At 36.8% G+C, this 12,893-nt stretch overlaps 1 protein-coding gene across 2 annotated transcripts in view; it reads left to right on the top strand.

Moving 5' to 3' along the window:
- Positions 1–12,893, top strand: part of CHN1 (chimerin 1) — a 202,580-nt gene that overhangs the window by 69,085 nt on the left and 120,602 nt on the right. Inside the window, exons 4-6 of one of the 2 annotated variants that reach the window (XM_042949182.1) lie at positions 1,540–1,571; positions 3,241–3,282; positions 3,872–3,985. In XM_042949182.1, coding sequence (XP_042805116.1) covers positions 1,540–1,571; positions 3,241–3,282; positions 3,872–3,985 — 188 coding nt within the window. The remainder of the gene's footprint in view (positions 1–1,539; positions 1,572–3,240; positions 3,283–3,871; positions 3,986–12,893) is intronic. The other variant, XM_042949183.1, reaches the window with a different exon arrangement.

Raw genomic sequence — 12,893 nt, 5'->3', positions numbered from 1 at the left:
GATTTTGATCTCAGGGTCATGGGATCGAGCCTCATGTTGGGCTGTATGCGGAGCATGGAGCCTGGGTTAAGATTCTCTCTCTCTCTCCGCCTCTGCCCTTCTCCCCCACTTGTGCTCACTCTCTCTCCAATAGAAAAAAATTTAATATATAAAAAAGAAAAACAAAATTATATTACAGATAATACTAAAACCTCTCTTTTGCCTTTCTAATGGGCCTATCAGTTCATTTCCTCCCCAACTGTCCTGGAAGGAAACCACTGGAACTTGGTATATATTTTTCCACAACTCTATATATCTATGAACACATATTAAAGCATTACATGTAAATGTGCTTTTCCTAAATGGTGTCATACTGTATAATTATTTCCTAACTTATGTTTGTATTTAATGGTTTGTCTTGGTGACTTCTTCATGTTAGTCCCTGTAGAGCTACACATTCCTCCAAGCTGTGCATTTACTATAAATCAGCTTACTTATTCCTCTATTGGTGTATATTGGCATAAATATATTTATTTTCATTTTTAATTTTTTAGTAAAAATTTTAAAACGTTTGTAATTTAATTTTTAATTTTTTCTTTTGAGACAGAGAGAGAGGGCACAAGTGACCAAGGGGCAGAGAGAGAGAGAGAGAGAGAGGGACAGAATGAGAGAATCCCACAAGGGGCAGAGAGAGAAGGATGGAGAGAGAGGGATTGAAGCGGGGCTCACCTGGGGCTCGTGCTCACCCGACATGGGGCTGGAGCTCATCCAAAGCACGGTACGAGTTCACCCGACGTGGGACTCAAACTCATGAACTGTGAGATCACAACCTGAGCCAAAGTCAGTTGCTTAACAAATGAGCTACCCAGGCTCCCTATTTTTTATTTTTTTAAATTATTGAAGTGTAATTGACATAGAATGTCATTAGTTTCAGGTATACAACATATTGATTCAGCAAATCTGTAGGTTACTCGGTGCTCAACACAATAAGTGTAGTCACCATCTGTCACCATACAACCTTACTACAATATTATTGACTACATTCCCTGTTATCTCCATGACTTATTTTATAACCGGAAGTTTGCACCTCTTTATCCCCTTTATCTATTTCACCCATCCCCTCCCTTTTGTTCCCCTCTGGCAACCATGAATTTGATCTCTGTGTTTAAGAGTCTGTTCACTTTGTTTTTTAGATTCTGTTTATAAGTGAAATCATATGGTATTTGTCTTTGACTTATTTCACTTTGCATAATATCTCCATATTATTACAAATGGCAAGATCCCATCCTTTTTTATGGCTGAGTAATTATATATATGTGTGTGTAACTATATATATATATATATATGAATATGCTTTAATTATATTTATATATATAAGTATTATACTATATAATTATTATACATAATTTTATATATATATATATATATATATATATATATATATATGCTTTAATTATATATATATGCTTTAATTTGCCACAAATACAAAATGCAAAATTTTGAGTTAGGTTGTGGACATTTGCATTTTCACAAATATCTTTTTTTTTTCTTCCCAAATAGGTTGAAAACAGACCAAAGTATTATGGAAGAGAGTGAGTATGGATTATGAGAAAACATTTTATAGATTGGAATATGTAAGAGAGGCAGGTAAATGGATGCTTTTAGTAAAAATAAAAGCAAGATGAAGGAGGTATTCAAGTTTGAGTGAGTTAAATTGTTTTTTTCATTAGAAATAGAATTCTTCTAATTAGTGAAAATATGGAAAATAAAGATAAGTGTAGAGAAGAAAATAGCATGGAAAAATGTATATATGGAATGATGTTAAAATACAGATGCAATTCATATAGATAAGTAATACTAGATGTGTATGAGGAAAATGGATATATTTGTGTGTGTATGTATATATTAAGTGTATCAATACATATTCACATATGTATGTACTGTGGGATGGGTGGCTTTTTGTAACACTTTTCTTTATTGTCCAAATTTTCTAAAAGTGAATTTATGCTGTGCAGAAATAACTAATGTTCACAATTTGAAATATTACCTTCTGAGGCTCTGTCTTCCTAATGGTTTTACAACAATTAGGTATTACAATTTTACAGCCTGATTTTTCCACTTAATATTAATGAGCATTTTTCTATTTTATGAAAAATGTAATAATTTTTAAAGTCCTACTAATTTTTCTGAGTATATATATAAAAAAGAGAAATATAGGCCTTTGGAAAGAAAAATAAAAATCACCTAAAAATGAAGAATCCCATCATTCTTCAAATAAAATCATTTGTTTTTCAAGACTTATGATCGTGTCAGATAAACAGTGATGTATATAGCAAATATTTTAAATGTTTTCAAAATTCTAAGTTTTCAAGACTTTTGTGACTAGAACACAGACACATAAGTTGGGGAGAGCCACTGCTGGTTTTTATAGTTGTACCATGATTTCGTCACTTTGCTGCTTCTGGCATTTAGTTTGCTTTTAAACTATATTATTAAAAATAACACCATCAGAAACATCTTAGCGCATAAAGCTTTTTCTGGGGTTGAAATTTTGGTTCAACTGATATGAACAGTTTTACAGTTCTTTAAATACCCTTGTTGTCAAGTTCTTTTCCAAAACTTGTGTCCTTTAATGAGATTTTCTCATCAGATTAAATTAATTGAGTTTTTAAAAACAAATAAATACTAAATTTTACTAATTTGATTAATTAATGTCATTTAAACGTAAAACAAAATGCCAGTATGCTAATCTAATGGAATGTGCAACTACCAGGGATTGGTTACCATCTTCTTGCCTCCAGCAGAGTCTGATGGACCTGGTTCTGAACGACTGAGGAATATATGGAAATAAGAAATTCCTGGAGTCTCCTTTCAGACCTAGCTGCCCTGATTGTTATGACTTGAACATTTGTATCATGAACTGTTTTAAGACTTGAATTGAGAAAGACAGAACTGTTCCCCCGAGAACGACTCCGGAAGCTCAGCACTTACCCGCTAGTATAGTTCCTAAATTATTAAGGTGCCGTTTCAGGGCCTTTTAAATGTATCATTCCATAATCAGATGACGTTTGTTTCTTTCATACCAGTAAAAACCGCGGTTTCACTCGAGCAGTCTCTCAGTTCACTTATCCTTGAATTACTGAAAGGATGTAATGTCCGTGTAAGTTCTCTGTAAATTGCAAGTCACCATACAGATACAAGGTGGTTTTTAGTTTTTAGTATTAATCAGCAGTCACCGCTAACATTTTCTTTCTTTGTCAGTGTTTCCTGTCCGAATGCTATAAATGAATCCACTGCCTTTGGGTAAAGAATGTGTTATTTATGTTTTTTTTCTTCGTGCTTTTTTTCCACGTTAATCAAAAATAGGGTTTTAGCAGGGAGCGAAAGCAAGTATTCCTGTTGTTTGCTTTTGGCTTGAGTATCCAGTGATGCAGATTATGCACATTATTGGGCAATCATGCCAATTAAGGGCAACCCAGGGTCCTGGCAGCTTGCCAACATAGACTGTGAGCCAAAATTCTGGAGCAGTGCCACTAGCGTGAAGGAAGGAAATGGGACACATTTCTGTATATTTTTTAGTACGTCCATATGGTCAGCTGGCTACATAAGAAGGAGATTGTCCTCTTGAGAGAGGTGGTTTGATCTTCCCTTAGATGGATGTGAATTTTGATTTCACAATTGTTAAATGGATTGGAGAACTACCTTGGTGCGGTTCTCATTACCGCAGAGAAGCTGGCCAGGAGCCAGGCCCAGAGAAACACAAGCAGAGTTAAACCCAACTGCTCCCCTTCGATTATATGGCAGTACTTTGTCTAGGTGGAGGGTTTTGTTTTATCTTGCTTTATTGAGAAAGGTGGAAAGCATTCAGTTTCTGAAATGACTTTTTTCTTAGATTTCACGGCATGATCTCCCGAGAAGAAGCAGACCAGCTCTTGAGTGTGGCTGAGGGGAGTTACCTCATTCGCGAGAGCCAGCGTCAGCCAGGAACCTACACTTTGGCTTTAAGGTTGGTCATGGACCTGTAATTATAACTGTGCTTCATTTAAAACCCTCTTAATAGAGGGCTTTAAATTTTAAAAGCATCCAGCATGTAATTGAATTGGTTCTTGTTTTCTTGGGACCTAATTACCATTTTAATAGCTTTGAGACCCTTAAAAAATTCCTCATGAATGGTAGCACTCAGTAATTAAGAATTGAAAAACTTTTAAAGCATTTTTATTGTAGCTGCTTTCTTCTATTTCATCTTACCCATTCTCCCCCGTCTGCCCTGCTGTGTCAGCTCCCATCTATTTCTTGAATAAGGAAAGGAGCTAAGAAAAGATCTTTGTAACTCATAAAATTAAAGCCAATATCATTTCTCTTCGGATGGCTTTTGGCTGAAGCAGCTTTTCTTGAGAGCTCTTGGCTCTTTCCTGTCAACTAAACTTTGCCTAGTATTTTGGTGTTCTTAGCTTATAGTACAGTGCCCAGAAACAAATATTTCCATTGACCCTGCAATAAAAACAGAACAGTAATACAGTAGCATGCTTATCCATTGGGCTTACCTTACATCACGCCTCGACCCTCATTTAATCTTCTCAGCAACTCTAGGATATATGTACTGTCAGTATCGCCACGTTGCAGATGAGGAAACTGAGGACCTAGTGATTGAATAACTTGGCCAAGGTCATACATTTAATAATTTGTGTAGCTGATATGTGAACCCAAATAATCTGGCTTCAGAGTCTGTGTTCTTACTCACTCTACATTGCTGCCTCTCCAAAGGCCTGGAATATTTACCTGTTGTCTTTGTTCATTCATTCATCTATTCTTTCGAAAAGACTTAAAAGTAGAAACTTCCTAAGAAAAAGGTCAAAGACATGACAATTTCCTTTGGTAGCCACTAGGAGAGAACAGAAAGATGATGTTATTGCTGTAATATGAGCGTGTTGAATGCTTTCTCCAATCACTTATGCCTGTTTGAGCGAGCAGGGACTGCTCTTAATTTCATCCACAAGACTTAATCTTTCTGACAAGGAGAACAATATGATTCAGTACTTTTTTGTACTGAATTCTGGATTAATTGTGTACTTGCAGAATAAAGCTCATTGCATGCGTGGAAATCGGCTTTTTATGGCAAATTATAAAGTGTAAATCCCCCTTCAATTATTTAATTATATTGTTCTTCAGGTTTACATTGTGGCATACAGGGGAAAAAAATCTGGGCTGGGAATTCAGATAGTTATTTTATTACCACTAAATGAACTAAAGACTGATTCGGCATAAATCATACAGAACTTCCTAAAGTCAGTTTTTTCTTCTTTCCACTCATAACATTTTGTAATTCTAGGATTCTGCAACACCTCATTTCCAAATAGTCTGGTCATCTGTGTGTCTAGGGTAAACGAGTGTACATGTAAAGATTTATAGACCAGAATAACAAAGAAGGAAGGGTGGGGGTGAGGGGGAGACAGGTGTCTGCACAACACTCTTCTTCCTTTCCCCTTTATTGCCATCTGCCCTAAATCCCTTTGAGATCACATAGTAAGTTACAGAACTGAATTTGAGCTCAGTCTTGCCTGATTGCCAGGTTCAGGTACTTTCCATTATGCCATTTTGCCACTCATCTTCTAGCGTGGCTGTCACTCAGTTTTCACTGAAGGACATCAGTAAACACCCTAGGGTCAAGGGTTCGCTGTAGAGAAAAGTAGCACCCAAGGCCCTCAAGCTCTACCTCTTTGCCACCCTCTCACCCTCTCTCATGCTACCCCTAACTGTCATTTTTGAATCACTTTCCATCCACTCCAGCCCAGGAAATCCTAGAATAGAGAATAGAGGAGATTAGATTGTTGGGAATGTTTTTAACTCATATGTCTTGGGGAACCCTACAGCCTTCCTTTTGTTATTGAAAATGACCATAAAATTGTCACATGGAAAAGAAATAGTAATGAGTAAAAGCGGTGGTAGTGGGAGTAGGGAATTTGTGAGTACACATTGTGAGTAATTTATATGCTAAAATATGATCTTCCTTGCTTTGAGCTAGATGTACAACAGGGAAGTGTTAAGGAGAATATGAAAATAAGTCGTATTGATGTATCTGATAGTCCCCGTTTCAACTGGTGCTTCTCCCAATTCACATCAGTTTGTTTTGTTTTTAACGTAATGCACTATTTCTTCGGGAACCAGTTTTATGATTTACAGGCATCAGCGTTCATTATGCTTTTACTGTGTTAACCGTGGGCCCTTAAGTTTGGAACACGTCCTTGAACGCAAGTTGCCCCATTGGCACCTCAACCTCATTGTGTCCAAAACTGAACTCACCAGTTTTACTCCCAAATATGCTGTAACATCTATATTCCCTTTGTTAGCTGATGACACTATGATTTAGTCAGTCCATAAGACTGAAACCAAGACATCACTTTTCTTTTTTCTCTTAGCTCTATTTTAAGATGTTTGTAGGCCCCGGCACTACTCCCTTTAGAGGCCCTCCCCTCATATCACACAGCAAACGCTATATCCCATATCAGATATATATTTTTTGGTGTTAAGATTGTTTAGGTTTTTTAAAAAATTAATGCTTTTAAAATTAACTTTAATTTCGAGTTTACCTTTTGTATTTGGGAGCGCACCTTTTTTTTTTTTCCTTCGTATTGCATAGCTTTTCATAGACCGGAAAGCCCAAGGTACCGTGCCTGTATTATCTCATGGTTAAGAGGACTTTTCCTTCTTGCTCATCTCACACGGCCAAACCCAACAGTCTTTTATTTTTTCAGGTGTCTCAAATTTTACCCTTCTTTTTGACTTCAAGATTAGTGCCATAACTGCTTGGAAATCTCCCTCCATCCAGCTTTGTTTCCTTGAATGTGTCTTACACAGTATCATTCATGACCAGTCTTAAAACCTGCTGCAGTAGTCAGCAAAGTTGTGGTGTCGAGTGGGGCACAAGCTTTCAAAGAACATACCTCCCTCCATCGCTGGCATCTCCCCACTATCGTGGAGCCTAATCCTTCACTGATGATCTTTGTGTAGAATGTGAGGTATTACATAGGGGGACTATGTATTGTGTGTGTGCTATCACAATACCAGTTTTCCTGTAATCAGAAAAGAGATTCCCAGTACACAGCGTGGGAGGTCTTCCGTAGTTAACATCTAACTTTCCTCTTGAGCAGCATCTTCTCCCATACCCTGTCCCAGCCTGAATTTCAGGCCAGATTTGTCTGGCTTTTTGGCCTTTGCTCATGTTGACCCCTTGGTTCCATGAAAATGATTGTTGCTCAGTGAAAGTTTTTTATACACTGAAGGCATACAGACAGGCATCCATGTGAAGGTAGAATGCTGGCCCAAGCACTAGATTATGTATCATGAAGCATGAAGTATTTCAAAGTGACTTTGGAGTTTTCTGTGTATTGATGTTGACGACGTTTAGATTACAGTTTTTTATTTTTTTTTAATTAATTTTTTTTTTTAACGTTTATTTATTTTTGAGACAGGAAGAGGCAGCATGAACGGGGGAGGGTCAGAGAGAGAGGGAGACACAGAATCCGAAACAGGCTCCAGGCTCTGAGCTGTCAGCACAGAGCCCGACACGGGGCTCGAACTCACGGACCGCGAGATCATGACCTGAGCTGAAGTCGGACGCTTAACCGACTGAGCCACCCAGGCGCCCCAGAACTAATTCTTTAAAAACATACGTCATTATATAATGTTTTTTACTAGAAGAAAAAAATTAGGTTCAGTGTTGTACATACAGAGTGATAAATGAAAAGGGATAGGACTAGCGCATGTTTTATATTGTCCTTTTTATTAAATGTAAACATATACAAATGAATACTTACAAGAAATATAAAAGTTATTAAATAACATGTTACTATAACTGTTACATGCTCAGCCTGTATTTTAAGAAAAGTCATTGCCTTTGGAGTCTCCTTTGTACTGTATATGCCTCCCCTATTCCTTCCTTTTGCCTCCTGTCCATCACACTAGCTAACTTACCCTGATTATCATTCCCTACCTTTCTTTTAAAAAAAAATTATTTTTAATGTTTATTTTGAGAAAGAATGTGAGCGGGAGAGAGGCGGGGGGAGTGAGGGGGGGAGGGGAGACACAGAATTAAAAGCAGCTCCCAGCTCCGAGCTGACTGACACAGGGCTCCAACTCATGAACCATGAGATCAGGACCTGAGCTGAAGTCGGACATTTAATTGACTGAGCCACCCAGGCGCCTCCCGCCCCCTGCTTTTCTCTAAAGGCTTATAATTTATGTTTGTATCCTTACATAATACATTGTTTACATTTGTTCATTTTTGAACTTCAAGTAAATAGAAAACGTAGTATGTATTCTTCAGGTTTTTTTCACTCCACATTGTATTCCCGGTATTTCTTCTTACTGTAGAATATGGCTATAATTCATTTATTTTCACTGCTATATAGCCACTAAATAAATACAGTATAATTTGTTTATCCATCCTGTTATCAATGGACAGGTGGGTGGTTTCTAGTTTGGTGCTGTTAAAAACAGTCCTGCCATGTGTAATAATCTTGTAAATGTCTCCTGGTATACATGAAGATTTTCTCTAGAATATTTACTTAGATGTAAAATTGCTACTTTTGCTTTATTAAATAATGACAGTTTTTTCCAAAGTAGTTGTGCTGATGTTTATTCCACAACACTGTATGAGAATTCCTGTTGTTTTCCTTTTTGTTTTCACTTGATACCGTCAGACGTTATGTGAGTCTGATGGTATCTGCTGGTTAATTTGAATGTCTCCGATTCCAAATGAGATTGAGAATCTTTTCATGTTTATTTACTATTCACATTTTCTTTTCTGTGAAATGTGCACTCAAACCCCTTGCCCTTTCTTCTTTTGGGTTGCATGGCATTTTCCTGTTGACTCATGAAAGTCCATTTGTTCTGGATACTAATCATTGGGTTCTATATGAATTGAATTGGTCTCCTTCAAGTTTGTGACTTGTCCCTTATTTCTATTTATGGTGTTTTTAAGTTTTAATTTTAGATAAAGTATATTACCCATTTACATTTAACGTAATTACTGATATATTTTGGTTTAAATATTTATTTTCTATTTATTTTCTATTTAACTTGTTTCATGTTTCTTTTTCTTTGTTGATTTATTAGATAAGTCCATTTTTTATTCCATTTTTTTTCTCCCTGTTAACTTGAGCTATACATTATTTTACTGTTATTTTAATGGTTAAAAGATTAATGATTAAGATTAATGGTTAAACATGTGCCCTTGACTCGTTTATATTTAATATAAATGATGGCTTCTATCACTTTCCCGATACTGCCAGAAAATTAAGTCCCTCTAAATTCCATTTCCCTCCCTCCTACCTTTTGTCTTGTTACTTTTAGATATTTTATTTCTACATGTATCTTAAACCCTACTGTACCTTATTATTGTTTCAACAGAAAACATTTAGTCAGTATTTTTCCATATTTACTCATATTTACCCCCTCATTGTTTTTCATTCTTTCCTGTAATTTTGTGTTTTCTTAGAATTACCTTCCTTTTGCTTGAAAAACTCTTTTAGTATTTCTCTGACTGTATGTTTATTCAGGATAAATTATTTTCTGACTTTTCTAAAATTATTTTGCTTTCTGAACGAAATTTCTGACTTTTATTTCTCTGAACTTTGGACATTTTCTATTGACCTTTCAGTTTACTAGTCCTGTATTCTGCTGTTTTTATCAGCTATTAAATCCATCCATTGAGTTCCTTGTTTCATATACTGTGTTACTTAGATGCAGAATTTTCTTTCTTTCATTCTTCTTTTTTTAAGGTTCTAATTCTCAGGTGAAATTTCCCATATTTTCCAGGATATTCTTGAGTAATGACTTATCAAAACAGTTGTTCGCTGCAAATAATGTAGAATTACATGAGTACTGCACCATGAATTCTTGGAAATAGTGAAATAAGAAGGTGAAAGACTAGTGCAGACTAATATAAGTGATCATATGAAATGATCTTTTAAATATTTGGTATCTGTTTTCTCATTGCCACTGCTGTACCTGCTGATAAGGGTGCAAACAATTTCTGTATGTAGGTCTAATCCCAACACATTCAAAACTAGTTTTTTCAACAGGTTTATCTAAAAATTACATTTTTTTTTAAAATTTTAACGTTTATTTATTTTTGAGACAGAGAGAAAGCATGAACAGGGGAGGGGCAGAGAGAGAGGGAGACACAGAATCCGAAACAGGATCCAGGCTCCGAGCGGTCAGCACAGAGCCCGACGCGGGGCTCGAACTCACGGACCATGAGATCATGACCTGACCCAAAGTCGGACGCTTAACTGACCGAGCCACCCAGGCGCCCCTGAAAATTACATATTTTTTATGGCATTGATGTGAATGCAAAAAGGTCTTTACTATCTCAACAAATTTATAAATAATATTGTGATCCCCAGTAGCTGTTTATCTTTTCTGCATTAAGTGTACAAGAGGTGAGCCGTTGCTCAACTCTAGGACCTTACTATTATTCTTCCTAAGCTATTCATTTAATGTGGGGCACACTCGCTTGGATTCCATCCAAGAATTTTCTTAGAAATATGAAAACACGTCTTTATATCAATGTTGTGCATTTAATATGGTGTTGGGATTAAAGTTATGCATTACATTGATTTATTGTGCTCTCTGATAACATTGGTTCCCTTTGATATGAAATATCCCTTTTTCTCAGTGGCCTGATGTACTAAATTTGTTCATTTTTACTGACAAGAAATATATAATCTTACGTTTGTATTTTACTAAAACTAGAAAATAACGCTGGAAGAAGAAACATTTAAAATGCTAATTATAGGGGTGGTGGGATGGCCTCAGTTGGTTAAGTGGCTGACTTCCGCTCAGGTCACGATCTCTTGGTTTGTGAGTTTGAGCCCTGGATTGGGCTCTGCACTGACAGTGAGGAGCCTGCTTAGGATTCCCTCTCTCTTTCTTTCCCCCCCCCCCCCCGCCCCGCCTTTCTCTCTGCCCTTCTTCCACTTGTGCTTTCTCTCTCAAAATAAATAAACAAACTTAAAAAAATAAATAAAACACTAATGATCTAATCAGGAAACTTTTCAGTTAAAGTATAGGTTGAAAGAGAAGACGGTTAGAGGGAATAAGGAATTGAGATTTTAAAACATCTGTCACAAAATATGATTGCAATTCCCTATTCTCACTGTTGGAATTTTGGAAATAGCTGTAGTAGCTTAGAGCTTGACAAACATGAGTTCCAGTTGCCTGACCTTATTATATATATTTAACCTCTCTGAGCTTTAGTTTCCTATTTGTGAACTGGGAATTATAATCCCGCACTGGGGTCTGTACTGACAGCTCAGAGTGTAGAGTTTACTTTGGATTCTGTGTCTCATTCTCTCTCTGTCCCTCCCCCACTTGTGCTGTGTCTCTGTCTCTCAAAAATAAGTAAATGCAGGGCGCCTGGGTGGCTCAGTCAGTTGAGTGTCCGACTTCGGCTCAGGTCATGATCTTGCAGTCTGTGAGTTCGAGCCCCGTATCGGGCTCTGTGCTGATGGCTCAGAGCCTGGAGCCTGCTTTGGATTCTGTGTCTCCCTCTTTCTCTGCTGCTCCCCTGCTCATGCTCTGTCTCTCTCTGTCTCAAAAATAAATAAATAAATAAAGACATTAAAAAAAAATAAGTAAATGTAAAAAAAAATTCAAAATAGGTAAACTCTACTGGCTCAAACAATAAATTACTTAAGGAAATACCTCATATAATGAGAAATTTAGAAATGCAATAACATGGATGATCAGTATCCCAGTGATGTTATCAAGGACTTATCTTTTTGTTTTTATTCATGGCCACTCACAACATCAGCTCCAATCTCAGGCTGGCTTTCCTTGTGGTCAAAAGGTGGTTGTCAGGGCATTTAGAGTTGTATGCCTCCTTATTTATGCCTGGCAGGGGAGGACAGGGGAACTTCATTTTTCTCAGGTAGTATGCCTTCCTTTAAGGTTGACCAGGCCTCTCCAGGTCTCCCTTTTCCATCCCTGAGCCAATAATAATATGCAGGGAAATGCTGTACCAATTGCTTGTCTAACCACATGGTTCTAGAGCTGGGAGATAGGGTCAGTCTCTTCTTCAAGATAAGGCTGGAGAGGAAGTCTGGATGACCAAACAAAATCTGGTTTTCTTTTCTTGTTTTATTTTATTTTATTAAAAAAATTTTTTTTTAATGTTTATTCATTTTTGAGAGAGCGACTGAGCATGAGTGGGGGAAGGGCAGAGAGAGAAAGGGAGGCACAGGATCTGAAGCAGGCTCCAGGCTCTGAGCTGTCAGCAGAGAACCCAACGCAGGGCTTGAACTCACAAACTGTGAGATCACAACTTGAGCCAAAGTTGGATGCCCAATGGACTGAGCCACCCAGGTGCCCCTCTTTTCTTGTATTAAAAGAAGGAAGAAGGTGGAGTGGGGAGAGAAAATGGATACCAGTTACATAATAGGACATAATAGGTAGTCATTAAAGTAGTTTCCTTGTTAGAAAGTGAAGGTCATTCTATGATAGAATTCTTCAAATCTTTCCATCCTGATCAGTCTCTTATTAAAGTAGTATATCCAATTTTAGCTTTGGTAAATAGTAAGAAAATATGGTATTAGCTCCAAAGAAAGTTTTATATGAGGCCAGGCACCAGAGTTTTGTAAATTCTGTTTTAATGATGTTCTGTTGGCTATACTATTTTCAAAATTAAAAAAATATATATATTTTCCAAACTGATTTTAAAGTCAGTATTTTAAAGGTGATTGGAAAACCTAATTATGTTAATATATAATTTTAGCACAGTGAAATCCATCATACTTTGACTAATATATACCTTAAAATATTTATCCCTGGTGTGTCACAGATGTACCAAGGCCTTTTGTTAGGGGCTTGGTCTTCATTGTTAAATGGGGGAATTAAAATAATCCTTCAGATAA

The sequence above is a fragment of the Panthera leo genome, chromosome C1 (genome assembly GCF_018350215.1).
Source record: "Panthera leo isolate Ple1 chromosome C1, P.leo_Ple1_pat1.1, whole genome shotgun sequence".
Lineage (NCBI taxonomy): Eukaryota > Metazoa > Chordata > Mammalia > Carnivora > Felidae > Panthera > Panthera leo.
The sequence above is the reverse complement of the archived record's forward strand: the minus strand, read 5'-3'. Positions and strand labels throughout refer to the sequence as shown.